Source organism: Hipposideros armiger, unplaced genomic scaffold, assembly GCF_001890085.2.
Source record: "Hipposideros armiger isolate ML-2016 unplaced genomic scaffold, ASM189008v1 scaffold_18, whole genome shotgun sequence".
Taxonomy (NCBI): domain Eukaryota; kingdom Metazoa; phylum Chordata; class Mammalia; order Chiroptera; family Hipposideridae; genus Hipposideros; species Hipposideros armiger.
In genome coordinates, this window is record NW_017731368.1 from 1,961,904 (window position 1) to 1,981,135 (window position 19,232).

Below are 19,232 nucleotides of genomic sequence, written 5' to 3' on the forward strand. Positions count from 1 at the left end.
CTGTTTGGTGGGGTCAGAGGGTGGCTATGAATGATTCAAGTCAAGCTGACCTTTGGGAGAAATCTGAGCAGTCTCTCCATCACCCTCCCCAGAACGTCCAGCTATTTTTAGCCCACTTCATGGGAGATTCGGACCAGGTTCCCATCTCTTTCACTCTGAATTCTGGCCTATCACCTTGTGATTGGGGCCTGAAGTATGAGCGCAGGTGCCAGGAGTAAGGCCCCAAGGGAAAGCCCCTCCCTGTCAAGGCAGCAACTTCTTAAGTCTTCAGGGCCTGCAGTTTTAACCTGGCATTTGCCCTAGCCAGGTGTCAAACCAACCCTAGGAACTTTGTCCTTGCTAACCCTTCAGACCGTTGACAGCACTGACCCCTACCAGCCTCTCAGACTTGGGGCCGGCGGCGATATCGCGTTCCCCCGCGGCTCCGCTCAGGCAGAAACCTTGGGGCAAGATGCCCGGGCTGTGCTATGTGTGGAGGAGGGGAACCTCAGGCTCATTTCAGGTCTGGATGTCCAGAGTTGAAGAGAGGTTTTGGGCATCTTCGGTCTCAGAGACATGCCCGATCTCACGGGAAGAGCCTGAGGGTGGCGTCTTCAGAGGCAAAATAGGCCCCATGGACTCGCATACCCTGACACACAAAGAAGGTTCAGACCACTAGTCGCGCCCCAGGCATCCTGCCCACTTGGGGGTTTCCCCTGCTCATCCCGCAGGGAACCTCCGCAAGAAGTCAGGAGACCTGGTATCAGCTCCGTCCCACTCAGGGACCTGGGGCCGCGGGTCCCAGTTCTGCAGTCCCACCAGGCTCAGGCAGGAGAGCTGGGCGAGTCACCTTGGGGGGGCAGGAGCGAGGCCGCAGGAGAAGAAGGGGTTAAATTTTCCTCCACAGGGTTTGTCCTGCCCACCTTGTCATTTAGGCCCCGCCCAAGCACGCTGATTGGCCCAAGCCTTCCCCGTCCTGCCTGGGAATTGGTTCTTGGGTGCACGCCGCAGGCTTGGCTCCTGTCCAAGCCCCGCCTTTTGGCCTGTAGCGGCCTCAATCCTGAACTGTTAGAGCAGCGGGCACCTGGCAGCAGGCCGGCAATGGGGCTGTCAGAGACGTCGGGGTGAGTGCAGGGCGCAGCCCGGGTTCCCGGTATCCGCGAGGCGCGAGCCACCCCATGGGCCCCGCTCAGGCGTGCGGCTTGAGTTGGCTCGGAAGGGGTACCACCAAGTTAGGCGCAGCCATTTTCCGGTTGCAACGCCTCGGTTTATCTCTTCGCCAATTTTCTGCTGGCGGCTGCCCAACACCAGCGAGGGATGGGGGCGAGAGCCAGCTCGGTCCCAGCCCCTGAGTTCTGTGCGGAAAGCCTCTCGATCGCCGCCTGAGGGCTAGCTGTGGGCCGCAGGGCGGCGGCTACGAACGGGGGAACCCCGGGCTAGGAGATGCGCTAGTGGGGCCCATTGGTGTCAGGAGATCGCGCGGCAAGAGAGTTCATTACAGAGGTCTGAGTCACCCAGCTGTACTACTTACTGATCCGGGAATGAACGCTCGGGTTCTGACCATGTGCTGTACTAGAGGGAGGAGCCAAGGATCTAGGTCCCGCCCTCTAAGCACAGGGTCCAGGGCGGGGTGGGAGTGGAGGAGTCCTTTTAGAAGACCTGAGTGACTCAAGAAGGAGGGGCGAGGGGGCTCAAAGATCTCTCTGTGAGACAGCGATGACCTGTCTCTGAGGATCTTCTTTGCAGCCACTCCACTTCCTCTTCCAATCGGGACACCCAGGTTTAGAGGCCCTTCCCAGGTGAGTTCCTGCTCCTTGGGTGAGATCCTAGGTCAGAGCTGCCTACAGATAGAACTTGCCTGACAGTTGAAAGCTTTCTCAGCAGGGAAGAGCTTTCCTCCAGGTAAGATGTCCTGTCTAAGATCTATTCCCAGGTGAGAGCTTTCTCCCATTCCAGGTGGGAGCCTCCCCCAGGTCAGAGGTTCCCTTAGGTGAGAGTACCCTCTGAATCAGAACTTTACTGGCAGGTGAAAACTTTCCCAGCTGGTGAAAGCTTCCCGCCAGGTAAAAGCTCCCCACTAAGAGCTCCTCTTCCCAGGTGAGATCTACTTCCAGAACAGCTTTCCCCCAGGTGAGAGCTTTCCCCAAATAAGAACTCCCTCCCCCACAGACCTCCTACTCCCAAGGGAGATCATCCCCCCTCTTCAGGTGGGAGCCTCTGGGCAGATCAGAGATTCTCCCTAGGACAGAATTTACCTGGTTGGTGAAAACTTTCCTGTCAGATTAAGAGCTTCCCCTGAGGTGAGATTGCCACGAGATCGCCTATTCTCAGGTGAGATCTTCTCCCTCTTCAGGTGGGAGCTGCTCTTTCCAGGTGGGAGCCTCCCCCTCCAGGTGAGACCCCTTTCTCTCCAGATGAGAGCCATCCCCTGGCTTTCCCAGATGAACTGAGCTTGTTTACAACCTGGACGCTGGGGCTGGAGGCTCAGGGGCAATCTTCACCCTAATATTTTCCTTCCTTGGAGGAGAGGGGCTCATCTGAAGAGGGGTGTGCCTGAAAAACTTGCCCCCTGGTTTGCTGGATCCCATCCTTTCGTATGTTCTCAGACAGCAAGCACTGGGCTCCTGGGGCAGCTGGATAAGGACTCAGACTGGACAGGGATTGGCTGGGGAAGAGCAAAGGGTGGGACGGGGAGAGGAGGAGACTGGGAGGGGCAGTCAGCCTGGGACCTGGCTTACAGAACACTCAGGGCTGGGCAGCCACACCTGGGCTGAAGGTGTGGCCTGTGCTCATCCTGCTGTCTCCTTGTCGGGGACTTTGGCCTAGCAAGAGGCTTCCACCAGCCAAAGTTCAGATATTGCCCCTGCCTGAGTGTGGGCATGGGAGCCAAGGGGCCAGCTGGGAGCTGGACCTACCCAGATCTTGGGGCCTAGAGAAGGCAGGTGGATGACTGTGGTCTGAGGAGGAGATGTGGGGGAGGTTGGGCCAGGGGTGCCCTCACTGTGTCTCTGATCTCGCCACCCCAGACCGAGGGACACACAGGTACTGCTGGCCATGACAGAGACAATGGAGCTGAGGAGGCGAGACTACCACGTGGAGCGGCCACTGCTGAACCAGAAACAGCTGGAGGAGCTGGGGCGCTGGGGCTCAGCAACTGGGACCCGTCGGTTGCGAACCTGGTTGCAGTAAGGCTGAGAGGGTGAGGGGCTAGGGGACACGGGCAGGACTTAGGTAGCCCATGTCCTTCATACCTGCCCTTATATCCCTAGGTGTTCCCATGCTCGGGCCCGAGCCCTTCTGCTCCAACACCTCCCGGTTTTGGCCTGGCTACCCCGGTACCCCGTGCGTGAATGGCTCCTGGGTGACTTGTTGTCTGGCCTGAGTGTGGCCATTATGCAGCTACCACAGGGTGAGCCACCTCTGACCCAGAGGCTGGACCCTCAGCTTTTGGGTGGTGACCCTGGCCCGTCAAGGTCCTGGGCTTGAAGTCCCCTGCCCCACCCCTCCAAAATCCCTGAAACCGTGGCCCCTACCCCTGGAACTATGGCCTACGACCTAGTGCTGGGATTCCCTCATTCTTTCAAGGCCCGGCCTCCAACTCTACATTGCTACCGTTCCACCTCCAGGTCTGGCCTATGCCCTCCTGGCTGGATTGCCCCCCGTGTTTGGCCTCTACAGCTCCTTCTACCCTGTTTTTATCTACTTCCTGTTTGGTACTTCCCGACACATCTCCGTGGGTGAGTGGAGCCACCCAGCCTTGCAGGAAGATGCCCATATCCCCCATGGAGGACAGAGCAAAAGAGGGCTGAGCAGGGCAAGGGAACTTAGGGAAGAGGGCAGCATCGGTGCTGGGCCCCTGGGAGACTGGCCCAAGGGTCATCCCCAGACAGGACTAGGCCTCTGAGCGAGGGGCTGCAGATTCAGGTTATCTGCAGGAGGATGTGGGTGGGTTAAGCAACTCGAGGGACCCAGAACTTGGCATAGGCCTGAGAGCCTGAGGCAGGCTGTGCCCCGTTCCCATTCCCCCTTCCACCTTTCACGAGGTCCTGAGCCAGTGGACACAGTGGGGCAAGGTAGATGATGCCAACATCTCTAGCAACCCTCAGGAGCCCTTGAGCTCAGCACTGCCTGTATTGCACAGCATAACCTGAGGACATTTGTCTAAAACTGAATGTCTTCTGGCCTCTCCATTAAGATCAGGACTTCTGGGTAGGGCAGTGTGCTCTACCCTTCAGACATGCCCTGACTGGTCCCTGCAGGAACTTTTGCTGTCATGTCCGTGATGGTGGGCAGTGTGACGGAATCCCTGGCCCCAGATGAGGACTTTCTGCAGTTCCCAAACTCCACAGTCGATGAGGCGGCCAGAGATGCTGCCCGGGTACAGTTGGCCTCCACACTCAGTGTCCTGGTTGGCCTCTTCCAGGTGCGGAGCAGACAGAAATATGTGCCCCCCACTCCACTGCCTGACCCACTCCAACCCCCATCTGCCAGTTCCCCTGAGTGTCTGACCTTCACCATCTTCCTCATCGCATCCCTCTCTGATCCCACCTGCCCCAGGCTCAGCCACCCCTAGTATCCCCTGACTGCCCCTGGTCACCCCACAGGTGGGGCTGGGCCTGGTCCACTTCGGCTTTGTGGTCACCTATCTGTCAGAGCCTCTGGTCCGCGGCTATACCACAGCTGCGGCTGTGCAGGTCTTCGTCTCACAGCTCAAGTATGTGTTTGGTCTTCATCTGAGAAGCTCCTCTGGGCCACTGTCCCTCATCTATGTGAGTGAGGGTGGGAGGAGGGATGGGGGGTTTGCCCCATGACCTTGAGTGCTGGCTGTGACCCCGCCTCCCCTCAGACAGTGATAGAGGTCTGCCGGAAGCTGCCTCAGAGTGTGGTTGGCACCGTGGTCACTGCAGTTGTGGCAGGGACGGTGCTTGTGCTGGTGAAGCTGTTGAACGACAAGCTGCAGCGACATCTGCCCCTGCCGCTTCCCGGGGAGCTGCTCATGGTTAGGAGTCTGGGGGGGTGGGGGGCAGGGGAGAGGGGCAAGTGAGGCTATACCCCTGTGGGCATCCCCCAGGTATTTAAAGATTAAGTGGAGTGGGCACTGGTGAGAGTTCCTGGGGGTGAGGGGACCACAGTAAGAAGTCCCCATGTTGGCATCTTCCCACCCCTGACAGCACCTCCTCTTTTCCCAAATGGTGGTGTCTGTTTCTCACCCTGTCGCCAACTTCCCCCGACCTGCCTGAAGGTTCTGCTTCAGGCCTCCCGTCCGCCTTCACCCCCAGAGTGCTTTCTCCACACACCCCCCCCGACGGTGATGCCAGCACCTCCCTCCTCTGACCCTGTCCTCTCCCCGCAGCTTATTGGGGCCACAGGCATCTCGTACGGCGTGGGCCTAAAGCACAGATTCGGGGTGGATGTCGTGGGACACATCCCTGCAGGGTGAGCTCCAGCCCCTGGAGGTGGGAGGGAGGGCAGGCAGCCAGGCCCAGCAGCTTCCTTTGGTCTCACAATGTCCCTCACAGGCTGGCACCCCCAGTGGCCCCCAGCCCCCAGCTGTTCACAAAGCTTGTGGGAAATGCCTTCACCATTGCCGTGGTTGGCTTTGCCATTGCCATCTCGCTGGGGAAGATCTTCGCTCTGAGGCATGGCTACCGGGTGGACAGCAATCAGGTCTGGGGGACAGGAGGTGGGACATGTAGGGGGCAACCTGGCATTCGAGAGACCCCAGGGCCTGGGGGGGGGGATGGAGTAGCAGGTGGGACACAGGGAGATGGCAGCAAACAGGTGTGCTGGGGCCATGTGGGGGACGGAGGGTGGGAGAGCAGGACACCTGGGACAGCAGACAAGTCTTTGCGGGTTATTGAGTGGCGACGTGTAGGCCTAGACACAGTGGCAAAGTGACCAGGCAGGCCCTGCTAGTGAAGTCTCCTCACACCTGCGCTCTCCTCAACAGGAGCTGGTGGCCCTCGGTCTTAGTAACCTCATCGGGGGCTTCTTCCAGTGCTTCCCTGTGAGCTGCTCCATGTCTCGGAGCCTGGTACAGGAGAGCACCGGGGGAAACACACAGGTGGGCTTCAGGTGTGGGCAGGGCTGCACCCCTGTGTGCACACATACTGCTTCTCTGGGTCATGCCGCCCACGCTCACCCTCCTGGTTCCCCACCCTCCACTCCGCAGGTGGCCGGAGCCATCTCCTCCCTCTTCATCCTCATTATCATCGTCAAACTTGGGGAACTCTTCCAAGACCTGCCCAAGGTGAGCCCCCATTCCCGCCCAGCCAGGTTTGAGGGCCTTAGCCAGGCCAGGGGGCTCAGATCAGTCAGTCAGGTCCCAGGTGAAGTGCAGGGACACAAAGTCATGCCCTGTTTTTCAAGGTCGAGATCTTTGGGGTGAGATTTGGAGCCAAGGGTCAGGGGTTAGAACCCGGCAGAGTGCGATCCAAGTTGTCAGGTTCGGGGGCAGATGGTGGGTGCGTCGTTTGGGATTATGCCCAGGGGCTTGGGGTCAGCCCGGCTCATGCTGGGGGTCAGGCTTGTGAGCACCTTTCGGCAGCCGCGGGAACACTCCCCTACCCCCGCAGGCAGTCCTGGCAGCCACCATCATCGTGAACCTGAAGGGCATGCTGAGGCAGTTCGCCGACGTGTGCTCCCTCTGGAAGGCAAATCGTGTGGATCTGGTGAGAGGCCTTGGAGTTCCCGGGGGAACAGGGGCCTGCAGCACGCGGCCCCTCTAGACCCTGCTGACTGCTGCCCTGTGGTGTTTAGCTCATCTGGCTAGTGACCTTTGTGGCCACCATCCTCCTGAACCTGGACCTGGGCCTGGCAGTGGCAGTGGTCTTCTCCCTGCTGCTACTGGTGGTCCGTATGCAGCTGTGAGTCACCCCTCTCAGTCCCCCCCTTCCAGCCGGTGAAGGATGAGGTCCACACTGGCTCCCCCCAGCTTTCTCACATCTCGCAGGTGACCCTAGGCTCCTAGTACCCCCTCGCTGCCCCCTCTCCTCATGCCCCCCTCTCCCCATGCTCAATCTCTCCTTCACAGGCCCCACTATTCTGTCCTGGGGCAGGTGCCAGACACAGATATTTACAGAGACGTGGCAGAGTACTTAGAGGTGAGTGGCAGGGCTGAGCAGGAAGAAGGCGTGGATGGGGTAGGACAGAGGCAGAATGGGCCTTTGTCAGAGGCAGAATGGGCCTTTGTCAGTCCCTTCCACGCCTGATAAGAACATGAGGGGCTAAGGGCACTTTGGTTCTTGGAATTTCAGGGGAGGAATTTGGGTCTATGACCCTAACTCAGAGTATGAGGGGTTAGGAAGGGACAGAGCAAGAGTGGACGGAGATGGACCTGCGGGCCTGGGAAGGGCTCTCTCTGGGAGCCAGCAGGACAAGCCCCATCCCGCCTAGCAGCCTTGGGTCAGGAATGTCGGAGGGGCAGAATCCTGGGGCACGGGATGTCAGGGGGGCTGTTTCTTGATCTGATGAAGCCACTCAATCTCTATCATTCGTGGGTCTCCTTGCCAAGCACTTGGAACAGAGGTAGGGTCTCTGGAATAAACAAGCCCATCCCCCTGACACGGAGTCTTGAAGGCTGAGCACAGTATGATCAGGCAGAGCAACGGGAGGTCACGAGGGGCAGCAGCTCAGCTGGATGGAAAGGGAGGTACAGGGGTGGCACACCGTACAGGCAGGCCTGAATGCTGAGCAGAGACCTGGGCTGTGCCCTGAATGGGGTGGGAGCTGGGGAAGACACAGTTGGAATGGCAGCTGAGGAGGGGCTCTGACTGCATGCAGCATACAGAAAACAGGGCTGGGGTCAGAGACCCAAGCAGAGACCTCAAAGCCACTGAAACCTAGCCTGGGTAGTGGGAGATGAGGAGGAACAGGTGTAGGGTGCACTGGGTGAAGCCTGACAGGCGGCTGAGGGCCTGGGCGGAGGGCGGGAGCAGGACAGAGTCAGGATGACACCGGCCACAAGTCCTGCCGTGCTGACTGGGGAGCAGAGGGTTGAGGGGTGGCAGGCACTGGGGCACACAGGGGAGGAAAAGCAGGAGAACAAGGTGCAACCAGGAGAGAGGGCCCAGCCACCCCCACTCTGACCCATCCCCAGGCCAAGGAGGTCCCAGGAGTGAAGGTCTTCCGCTCCTCAGCCACCATGTGCTTCGCCAATGCCGAGCTCTACAGCGACGCGCTGAAGCAGCGGGTGAGGCCTGGGGTCCCCAGGGCGAGTGTCAGGGGGTCCCTCACCTCCTCAGAGTGCCCACATCCTCCCTGACATTTGCCTTTAGTGTGGTGTGGATGTTGACTACCTCATCTCCCGGAAAAAGAAGCTGCTCAGGAAGCAGGAGCTAAAGCTGAAACGACTGCAGAAGGAGAAGCTCCAAAAACAGGCAGGGAGCCCTTTGAGCCAGCGACTCCTGGCCCCGCCCAGCCTTCCTCCCAGCCGAGTTTCTTTATTACCCCTGCTCCTTTGTCCCTGATGCCCCAGGGACCCTGCTTTACTCCCTTAGCAGTCTGCTCTTGGCGGGTTTTGTTTTTCTCCCACCTCCTGAGCCTCTGACACCATGAACCATCACAGTCCTCTTCTGTTTATGGCTGTTCTGAAAGCTGGTCAAAACCCTGCAGCCTCAGCCTGGCCCTGGGTCCCAAGCTTTGGTTCTTGGCCCGTCTAACTGCCCCAAACCTGGGGCGGGGGTGGGGGGGGGGCAACACCAGGCCTGCCTGGCATGGCTATTATATGGCAACTGGAACAACTCTTTTCTGTCCCCCTCTTCCCTGGCCTAGACTGCTGCCTCCACGTGCACTTCCGTTTCCATCAATGTCAACACCAGTGACGGAGACATTGAGAGCAACAATGTGGAGGGTTCCAAGGCCAAGGTGAGGCTGACAGTGAGGGAGGGGCCAGCCACAAGCTGCAGAGATTGGGGTGCCCAGACAGTTCCTGTGAGGAAAGCCATGGACCTGCCACTGTGGGTTCAAGGTGGTTGTGCCAATGGCAGGAGGAATGGGATGACGGATCAGACACTCTGTAGAGGAATCTCTAGTGATATGCCATCGAATTCGACTGTGGCTTCTTGTCTGTGACCTGAGGCCTCGATGAGGAGCTTGAATTTGTAGTCCATAAGACCCCACAGTCTGTGCTTATGGATAGAGGGAAGGGATTAGGTGAGTGTGTGGGAAAATGTAGGCTCAAAGGGGATGCCAAGCTCAATTAGAGACCCAGGCGGGGTGCTGAAGTGTCAGTGTGTGCACGTGTGTGCGTCTCTCCTGGTCTGCCCCTTGGCCCCCCCACCCAGTCTACCTTGGCTGACTGAGGATGGGGCACGGTCTTCCAGCACCCTCCCTTCTTAAGTGTCCTTATTAAGCCTTGCCCAGGAGATAATAGCAGTATATACGAGTCTGTGTGTTCTCGCCTGTGTATTTCCATGTGTCCCTCCTGTCTGCATGCAGGAGGTTCCCCATGTCCACATCCTCCTGTGTCCCCTGCATGCCCCCTATATGTGTGTGTTTACATGCTTGCGCCACGTCTGACCCTATGTGTCCCTGTGTGTCTGCATGTTCCCTGCCTTCACCCCCTCGTGGGCAACGCTTGTAGTGGGTCTGCTTCCCCAGCAGGCGAGCACAGAGAGTAAGCTAGAGGATGCAGCAGCCAATGGTCAAGAAGATGCCAAGGCCCCAGACGCGTCCACACTGAAGGCCCTGGGCCTGCCTCAGCCCGACTTCCACAGCCTCATCCTGGACATGGGTGCCCTCTCCTTCATGGACACTGTGTGCCTCAAGAGCCTGAAGAATGTAAGGGGCTGGGGGCGCCCCTAGAAAGGCCCTGAGGGAGGACAAGACCCCTTGAGCCCCTACCTTGACCTCACAGTAGCTCTAAGAGCCCTCTAAGCCTTCTGACCCCCAAACCCTCTGAGCTTCCCCTCTAAGCTCCCTCCTCCCCGCCATCTGCCTGAGTCCCCCCTCAGAACCCCTGAGCCCCCCTCTGAATCTGGTCCCCTTTTCTGCTGCAGATTTTCCGGGACTTCCAGGAGATCGAGGTGGAGGTGTACATGGCTGCCTGCCACAGTGCGTGGGAGTGGGGGCAGGGAAAAGGGTGGGGCTCTGCCAGGCAACACAAGGAAAAAGTTTTTTTCTGAAACTGGAGGTCAGAGGTCTCCTGGGAGGCAGGGGACAAGAGTCAAGAGCGACTGAGGGTTTAGCTGTAGCTTTAGGAGGGGGAAGTCAGGGTGGTATGGGTCAGGGCACTCTCCTACTGAGTGGGGCTGGGGTTCCTGGTGGTTCTTCAAGTCAGGGGTTCCCTACCTCTTGCTGACAGCTCCTGTGGTCGCCCAGCTTGAGGCTGGGCAGTTCTTCGATGCATCCATCACTAAGCAGCACCTCTTTGCCTCTGTCCACGACGCTGTCATCTTTGCCCTCCAACACCCAAGGTCCAATCAAGTCAGCCCTGTTTTGGTGAGATGAGCTCTGGCCCACTGAGCTCTTTTTATTTACCTGCTGCTAGTCCCCACCCTGACCCCAGCTCCAGGAAGTCCCCACTCTTCCTGGATGCCTCTGACCCCCGTGGACTCACTGCCTTCCCCTCCTGCTTTTCGATGAAGGTTCTCCTGAGGCAGCAGCTGCTGCCCCAGGGGAAGGCTGATATGTACCCTTTGGTAACTGACGGGAGCCTCCTTTCGTCTGCCTGCTCAGGTTACCAAACTCTGACCATGCTGCCACACTGTCTGAGACTGCCCACCTCTGGAGGTTGTGACGGGGCACCCATGAGAGCCCACTCCTGCGCCGCCTCCAGATGACACCCAGGAGTCCCCTCGGTACACACACGCACACACACACAACTCAGGGATGGAGGTCCTGAGACTCCAAGTGCAGTGCTCCAGGCCTGGGATGGGGCACCGGCCAGGCCCGGGGAACACGCGTGTTTTCATCCTCAGGAATAAAGACTCATTTGCCAACACCAGGCTCTGCTGTGGCTTGGTGGTGGCTGGGGTGTCTACAGCCCTGGCCCCTGGCCCTTCTTATGCCCCAAGTGAGAACTGGAGTCGGAAGTCGGCAAGGTTGGGGCAGGGACGGAAGGCTTGGAGAGGGCAGGGTCAGGCAAGGAGAGTATAGAGCAGGAAGGAGAGCTTGGGACCAGGCCCAGGCGGGAGCACCCAGGTTCAAGTTTGTCCCCAGCCACACACAGCCCTCGGCACCTATTCTTGGTGGTGAAATAGTTGGAATCAGAGCTGCTTTTCAGGAATGATCTGTTCTCGGGGACACCCGATAAGGGCCAGGGCAGGCCAGGTGCCACTGGGCAGCCCCTGGAGAGTGTAGCGTGAATACCTGAATTAGCCAGCTGAGGACGTGCAGGTGTTTACAGGGACTGCTGGTCTGCATTTAGAAGTAAGAAGGCGCATGACTGATTTACTTCAGAGAATGCCTCTTTGTATAGTTAGATCACCTCAGCTTTGCCAGTCAGTCAGCCACGAAGTATGTGCTGATTTTTGCCATAAAATGTCAACATCAGGGCATGTGGCCCAGTGGGCAGCAGCGGGCCTTCAGGCCAGCTGATACTCTGAGTGATTGAGGTATGGGGGTGGGGTGTTGGGAACAGATTTTAGCAGTGTTGCAAATAAAGACACATGAAGTCGAAAGTAACTCGGCAAGGCAAACTTTACTTCTGCAGAAGGATGCGGAGCCACTGAAAGCCAGTCTAGCAAGCACACTGAGTGGGAAGTCCACTCAGTTTTTATCCCTAACGCGGGTTCCACTATGTCATGCTCTATTGGCAAGAGCGTGACCTTACAATCTAAACCGATTGGCTAATAGAAAAGCAAGATCTGCCTAGTTACAAGATTAGATAAGCTTGAAAATGAGGAATTACTACACAATGGTGAGAAAGTACATTTTTAACTAAAACCACTACACAATAGTGAGAAAGAGGAAGTATATTTTTAAACTTTGTTGTCTTTGACAGAAAAGACTAGGGCCTTTTTGAATGAGGGACACTAGAACCTTCCTGGGCCTTGGTGTCTTCTCATCAATAGAGCAGGAATGGTAATAGTACCCGCCTCCTGGGTTACTCAATGAGCATTCAATGAGGAAATACCACAGAATGCTTGGAACAGTGGTGAGTAAGTGGACGGATGGGTGCTGCCCCACCCTCCAAGTCACTGAGCCACCCTTACCCAGCCCTGTTTCTGTCTCAGTGTGTATCAGTGCCCTGCGCTCTGTTCGCCACTCACCTGTCCTCTCCTCACCCCTAGAACCAGGAAGGCAGCCCCGGAAGGCAGGGCTTTGTGTCTACTCTGTCACCCCATGTCCCAGCACCAGGACCGGTGCCTGGCATGTGGCAGTGCTTGGTAAATATTGGTTGAGTGAAACTTGTGTGCTGGAGTAGAGGGCAGACCTCAGACAAGAAGTTGCAGCTACTTAGAAATGCTTTGAGGAAAAGAAACAGCGTCACACGAGAGGAGGGACTGTGTCGCCCAAGATGGTCACGGGAGGGAGGTTCAGGGAGCAGGGAGCCTTTGAACAGAAACTCCAGCCATGAGAAGTGCCTTTCCAGGAGTCAAGGACGGTGCTCCTGGTGTAGGGAACTCGGGTGTGTTCAGGATCACAGAGGCCGCGGGAGGGAAGACAGAAGCACCCAGTCCTCACAGGCCAGGATGGGCCCTTGGGCTTTATTCAGAGAGTGAGGGACCCCACATTTTTCAGCATTCACTCTGCTGTGATGCTGACTGTAGGGGACCACTGAGCAGCTCTGAGCTAGACAGCAGCATTAGAGGCGGTGGGGATAGAATTTTAGGGGTTGGATGTTAGGTGCAGAGGCTGGGGTGGGGAGGAGGTATTCTTTCAGTCCTAGGCCCCGAGCCTGCCATGCCATCCTCCCAGGCCTGGAACTGTATCCATACTCCCACCCCCCACTACATTTTCTGGCCAGGGTGCACCTCATGAAAGGTCATGGGCCCAGCTGGAACCTGCTGCCTCTGGGGGAGGGGTTGTGTTGCCTGTTGCTAGGCACCCAGGTTCCGGCTGGCACTTGGGCAGACATGCTGTATGCAACATCCTTCCTGCTTTTGCTGCTCCCGCTGGCGATGCCTTCCCCAACCTATGCCTGGTCACGGCCACTGTGGTACCAGGTGGGGCTGGACTTACAGCCCTGGGGGTGCCAGCCAAACAGCCTGGAGGGTTGCAGGGCTAGCCTGGGCTGTCCTGGCCACTGGATGGGCCTGGCGGGGAACCGCATCTACCCTGTGGCTGGGGTCACACTCACCACTACCATGCTGCTGCTGCTGAGCCGTAAGATGCTGCAGTGGAGGCGTTCACAGGCCACTAAGAGCGAGGTGAGCACAGCACTGCTCTGTCCCTCACTGCCCCCTACCTCCATTTACACGCAGTGAACTCATATCCTCCCACCAACCCACCCCCATGGCCCACTCATCCTCCTACCCACGTCCTTTGGGCCTCCTGCTGCCCTTCCCCAAGGTCCCTACATCTGACCACACCCGTCAGCCCCTGGCCATTCCTCATAGCCTGTCCCCTGTCCCCATCCATCTCCCTTTAATATCCCCATTCCTCATCCAGCCCCCATGGGCCCCATGACCACTCTAGTCCACAGTAGACCCTTCATTGCCCTAAGTCCCCCTTCCCAGGCCCTTCTCCCTTATCACACTTCCGTCCCATCCCTCCGCTATCACTCCTGCTTCTTGGTCCTATCCTCAGCATCTGAAGGTAACCACTGGCCCTTCGGGACCCTGGAAGCGGCAGACCCTGATCTCAGACCGAACCCTACTCGTTGGGGTCCTGCACATGCTGGATGCCCTCCTCGTCCAGATCGAGGGCCACCTGCAGCATCTAGCCACCCAGCAGCCAATGCAAATAAAGGGGACTCCCACCCACAGTGGGTGACCCAACATATGCCTCTCTCTTCTTGGCGGCCAGCCGGGGTGAGGCTGGCCTGAGACTCTGGGCCAGCCTGGACCCTGGACCCGCTTTCTACTTTAAGAGCCAACAGACCTGTTGAGGCCTCAGCGCCCAAGATAGGTGGGCGGTTGGGGCCCAAGCTGGCTCGCACAGCTCCATTGCCCCCCACCAACTAACCCCTCCTCCCTAAGGTCCCACCCACAAATACAACTGCTCTTCTGAGGCTCCTCAGGGGTCCCCAGTGTGGTGGCAGAATACTTGACCATCAGGTCAGGCTTCCAGGGAGGGCTGCTCAGTAGTGACTACCTGGCAAAGTCGGGTTGGGGGTGGGGGCTGGAGGGTGAGCCCCGGCTGCCTTCATCTTTGTGGTGTCTCAAAACATGTGCTCTGGTGCCCGAGTGGCCCTTGGTTCAAGGTCCCCGGAAGTGGAATGAGGGCTGAACCTCACCCTCTTCTTCCTTCTGCCATAGGTTGAGTGGGTACTGAGTCCTGTGCATTTTTAGGGTTTCTGTTTTATAAAAACCATATAACATTATGAATTCAAAAATAGAAACAAGTGAATTAATGAAAAATGACAAATTACAAATGTTATAAGGTTCACAAACACTACAATGCAAACTCCAGAACAATAACATTTATGGTGACTTCTTGATACATTTCTGGAATACTTTTCCCCCTACATTTCCTGACTGTTCGCTGATGGCCTCTCTGTACGGTCAGGATTCTGTCATTAGAGAGAAATATGTTCCATACAGAAAATAGAAAGATAATTCAGTCTTCCTTTTAACATGGTTGATTGAAATTTGTGTTTTAATTATGGATAGTTCAGAAAATTTGTTTCCTATTTCTCTCAATTTGTTATTGATGGTGTCACATAAATGATATGGATTGTTTTCAATTTTGAGAAACTGTCATCAACTTTCTTTCATATACATGCTGCATGATTTGGGAGAATTTGCCACAGGTGGGATTCTGGCACCACACATTTCAAACCTTGCTTTCCCTCCCTGGCCCACGTTTTTTCTAGCATTGGGCACTGTGGGGTAGGTTCTAAATGCAACAGGACCTTGCACATTTGTCCTGACCAGGAGTGCTGACCCAGCAAGAGGTTCCTGGAAGCCATCCAACACCAGGACAGAAACAATGAGCTAACCATACACAGGAGTGGAGCAAACCACAGAAATATGTCCCTCTGAACACAAACCAAGTGTGTCCCTTGGTTTGCATTGGGGATGGGCTGCCCACAACTTCAAGGAAAGCCTGCTGTTTCTGGGCCTTGAAAAGGCAGTTGGAGAACGGGTCTGCCTCAGCTGCGGAGGGCCCCATCACAGCTGGTTTCCTCCCTCCCTCAGATGCCGATCTTAAAGGGATCCCTGGTAAACACCCGGATCTCCCTCTTGGAGTTTGCTCCCCCGTAAGCCCAATCTGGGACAATCCCCAACTCACCTTCCACTTGGCTGGACCCCAAAAATGTCACAGCTTCTCCAATGTCTCCCACATAAAGAGAAGTGGGATGGAGGAGTATCCGAGTTGGAAAAAGACACATATCCTAATTGAACGCAGTTAGATTGTCTTAATTTTGCAAGTTTTCCAAAAATACTTGACCCTATGGACACACTACTGGGGCTCCTCTCAAAGCAAGGAAGTAAAGGGCATTGAAGGCTGAACTTCATCAGCCTCTGGTTAGGCCCACTTCTATACAAGGTTTAATGAGCACCTACTGTTTGCTAGCCCTATTGTGGATGCCGGGATCTGCTGATGTGCAGAACACTACCGGCTCCTCCCTCACCCACTCACAAATGGGGGAGGGTGGTGGTGATGGTGGTGAAACAGACTCAAGAAGGCAATTACTCTGCAGAGAGGTATGCTGGCACAATCAGAGTGGGGCAGGTATGGGCTGATTGCTGGGACCTGAAGGATGAATGTGGGGTGATGAGAGAAAAGGGAGAGTGCTCCCGTCAGGAGGACAAGCACATACAAGGGTCTGGTAAGGGAAAAGACCTCCTGTTCCAGGGTCTATAAAGTGTCCGGGATTTCAGGGGCAAGAAGGAGCTCTGGAGAGCACGAAGGAGCAGGCTGGGTGCTCCCACGGGCAGGAATTGGTGCCTCCTGGGGACGGTGTGGAATCTGTAGCTATGTTACAGTACATGACAAAAAGAACTCTGCAGATGGAATTAAGGTTAAAGAATTTAGGGAGATTATTCTGGATTATTTTGGTAGGCCCAAAATAATCACATGAACCCTTAAAGGCAGAAAAGGAGCCCAAGATTCAAAGTGTAAGAGGTACTTGGTCCTCTGCTGCTAGCCTTGAAGGTGGTGGAAAGATCCAAAGAATTCAGGTGGCCTCTAGAAGCTGGTGATATGACCTCAGGTAACAGCCAGCAAGAAAACAGGAACCTCGGTTCCACAAACCACTGGGATCTAAATTCTGCAAACAGCCTGAATGACCAAGGACACATTCTCCCTTAGAGCCTCCAGAAAGGAACACAGGCCTATTGATGCCTTGATTTTAGCCCAGTGAGATCCACGTTGGACTTCGGGCCTACAGAACTGTGAGATAATAAATTTGTTGTTCTAAGCCATTAAGTCTGTGGTAATTTGTTATGGCAGCAATAGAAAACATACAGATGCTGGTATCAAGAGTGAGGTACTGCTGTAAAAATTTTTTTACATGTGAAAATAGCTCTGGAATTGAGCAGTGAGCAAAGGCTGGAAGAATGTCAAGGAGCATAACAGAAAAAGCCCAAATTGCCTTTGTGTGGATTCAGAATGAGCCACCCAAGACATGCCTCAGTGGTATGTGGATCATTTTGAGTTAAAGGCAACTGAGGCCCCGTGGGCTCAAGAGAAACTTTTGCACCCCTCTTCCACAATTATCTACAGGAATTTGAATGAGGAGCCTTGCCCATAATAAGAGATTATCAGAGATAACTTTTGTCGACTTATCTATGTGGCAGGGCAAACTACTAATTACTGCACTGTCTCTCCCTGCAACGACCTTCTGAAGCCTCAAGGTGCATTACTCATCCCTAGCTCAGAATGCCTTATACACCCATTTTCCCTTTCTGTCTCTGAACCGCTCATGTACCTAGAATCTCTGACTCATGTATGTGGGGTTCCTGTACACACAAAATTGAACTTGATTTTCTCTTGCCAATCTGTCTCTTGTGGATTTATCGGCCAGCCCAAAGAATCAGAGTAGAGAAAGGGGAATTTCTCCCCTATACCTTCCACCGTTAGCAGAAACCTGAACTTTAAGAATGATGCCAGTGTTAGGGTTCAGAAAAAAATGGGGAACGTGTTTTTTGCAAACTATGAGAAAAGACTCAGGTCTTGTTGCTTGTGTGTTTTGTTTTCCAAACAAGGAATCCTTTTCAAAAATTAGTCTCAACTGCTCCTTTTTTTCTTAGCAATATATTGTTCAATTCCTTCCATGTCAACCGTCTGAATTAACTTCATTCTTTTAAAGAGAAAACCGTGACTTTCAGCAGCTGCCTCTTAGCCCCAAGACTGCCCGCTGGTGCCTTAGCCCCAGGATGCGTCCCCCGACCCCCAGGTCGCTCTGGGCACGCAGTGGAACCGAGGCACCCGCGGATCGTGAGAAATATCGCTCGCTCTGCCTCCTACTGGTGAAAGGGGACGATGGACTGGACCTCGGACAGACCCGCGCGGGCCAATAGGGAGCTAGGTGGATTGATAGGCGCAGGTACCTGTGGATGCGAGGACAGAACCACCCACCAGTCAGGAGTGAATATCCTCAGCCTCCGCCAGGGGGCAGCCGAGCGCCAAGGCTACGGTACTGCGCCTGCGCCTCGGGCGCCGCCGCGTCCACTCTACGCATGCGTAGCGCGGCCCAGGGCCGACTGGACTAGAAGATGGCGGCTTCCGTGGTTTGCCGGGTGGCTAACGCGGGGACGCGAGTGCTCCTGCGTACTCGCCGCTCGGTGAGGTGGCAGCGAGAGCGCAAGGTTATGGGACGTGGGGCTTCGGGACGCGGACAGGAAATGGGCTGTTAGGGGCGACGGGCTGAGATTGGGGAGGTCACGGGGTCAGAGCCGTGGGAAGGTCACGGCCCCGGGCGGGAATGGGAGCCTTTCGGCTGGCCTGGGGGCGGGGACGGGGATCCCCCTGCAGGCTTGGGAGCTGAAGAGCCGTCCCCTAACCCAGTCCTCAGTCCCAGCCGCCTCGTTCCAGCAGCCGGCCCTGCTGAAGTCGCCTGCCTTGCGGGGCACCGCCACCTTCGCCCAGGCCCTCCAGAACGTGCCAGAGACGCAGGTCAGCCTGCTGGACAACGGGCTGCGAGTGGCCTCGGAACAGTCCTCCCATGCTACCTGCACGGTGAGTGGGGGCCAGTGTCGAGAGGGTGCCTCCGTACTGGGCCTGGAGTTTTCCCAGGTCCGAGGGTGACCTTGGGCCCTCTGTGGTTTGGGTCAGACTCCTGCTCATTCACTGCTGGATTGACTCTCCTACCCCCATCTCGACTCCAGGCCCGCCTTGATTTTGGGGGTAGGGATGGCAATTTTCACGATAGTCAACATTCATTTAGCGTATGATACCTGCCAAGCAGCAGGCCAAGTTTTTTTTCCAGGTTGTTCTTAAGCAGCCCATAGAAGAGAAGCAATTCTGTCTCCATTGTACAATAGGGAAAATGGGGTTCAGAGACATCACTGACTACCAGCCTCACAGCTCAAAGTCGCTAGACCAGTAATGCATAGCAGAGGAGATATATTTGTTTTGTTTGTTCATTTATTTTGTTCTTTAGATTCCACATATAAGTGAGATCATATGGTGTCTGTCTTTCTCAGTCTGACTTATTTCACTTAGCATAATACTCTCTAGGTCTATCCATGTTATCGCAAATGGTAAGATTTTTTTTTTCATGGCCGAGTAATATTTTATTATATATATGTACCACATCATCTTTATCCAGTTGTCTATTGACAGGCACGGGTTGCTTGCATATCTTGGTTATTGTAAATAGTGCTGCAGTGAGCATAGGGGTGCATGTACGAGGTGTGATCAAGTACAAGGTATGATAAAAAACTATGGTGAATGCTGCTGCCAAGTGCCATCCAGCAAAAAGGCAGGGAACTTCAATACTGGAAGCACTGCATCAAACCTTAGTAACAGTGTGTGACAAGTTTCATTTTTTTCGGTGCAGTCAGCTGAGTGTGAGCTATGGTTGAAAGAAGGTGTGTTTTAAAGTATGCCATAAATCATGAATCACGAACAATGCATTCACATGAAATTTTGTTTCAAACTGCAAAAAAGTGCTAAAGAAACACACAATATGTTAAAATTAATATATGGTGGTGGTGCAGTGACCATGAGGATGGTTTACAAGTGGTTCGAGTGATTTC

General features: G+C 55.5%; 3 protein-coding genes across 9 annotated transcripts in view; all 3 read left to right on the top strand.

Annotated features, from left to right (window-relative positions):
* The first annotated feature begins 91 nt into the window (after nt 1-91).
* Nucleotides 92-10,919, top strand: SLC26A6 (solute carrier family 26 member 6). Of its 5 annotated transcripts, none has more exons than XM_019632199.1 (22): nt 92-1,103; nt 2,333-2,372; nt 3,006-3,164; nt 3,249-3,388; nt 3,606-3,716; nt 4,239-4,402; nt 4,584-4,748; nt 4,826-4,978; nt 5,333-5,415; nt 5,499-5,646; nt 5,930-6,043; nt 6,152-6,229; nt 6,555-6,650; nt 6,739-6,845; nt 7,013-7,082; nt 8,078-8,170; nt 8,256-8,357; nt 8,752-8,844; nt 9,580-9,759; nt 9,978-10,032; nt 10,283-10,419; nt 10,657-10,919. In XM_019632199.1, the coding sequence occupies exons 3-22, from the start codon at nt 3,034-3,036 to the stop codon at nt 10,669-10,671; spliced, it is 2,235 nt and encodes a 744-aa protein (XP_019487744.1). In that variant the 5' UTR covers nt 92-1,103; nt 2,333-2,372; nt 3,006-3,033; the 3' UTR covers nt 10,672-10,919. The 5 variants fall into 5 exon arrangements, with proteins under 5 accessions (XP_019487744.1, XP_019487721.1, XP_019487727.1 ...); XM_019632210.1 differs by lacking the exon at nt 92-1,103 and adding an exon at nt 1,114-1,778; XM_019632176.1 differs by lacking the exon at nt 2,333-2,372.
* Nucleotides 10,920-11,014: 95 nt separating this feature from the next.
* TMEM89 (transmembrane protein 89) lies at nt 11,015-16,387 on the top strand. The gene is made up of 2 exons (XM_019632247.1): nt 11,015-13,292; nt 13,672-16,387. Exons 1-2 carry the CDS (start codon nt 12,762-12,764, stop codon nt 13,855-13,857), a joined length of 717 nt encoding a protein of 238 aa, XP_019487792.1. The 5' UTR covers nt 11,015-12,761; the 3' UTR covers nt 13,858-16,387.
* A 1,317-nt stretch (nt 16,388-17,704) lies between these two features.
* Nucleotides 17,705-19,232, top strand: part of UQCRC1 (ubiquinol-cytochrome c reductase core protein 1) — a 10,473-nt gene continuing 8,945 nt past the window's right edge. Inside the window, exons 1-2 of one of the 3 annotated variants that reach the window (XM_019634527.1) lie at nt 17,705-17,816; nt 18,040-18,210. In XM_019634527.1, the coding sequence (XP_019490072.1) occupies nt 17,748-17,816; nt 18,040-18,210 (240 nt within the window). In that variant the 5' untranslated portion in view covers nt 17,705-17,747. The remainder of the gene's footprint in view (nt 17,817-18,039; nt 18,211-19,232) is intronic. The other 2 variants (XM_019634542.1, XM_019634534.1) reach the window with 2 other exon arrangements.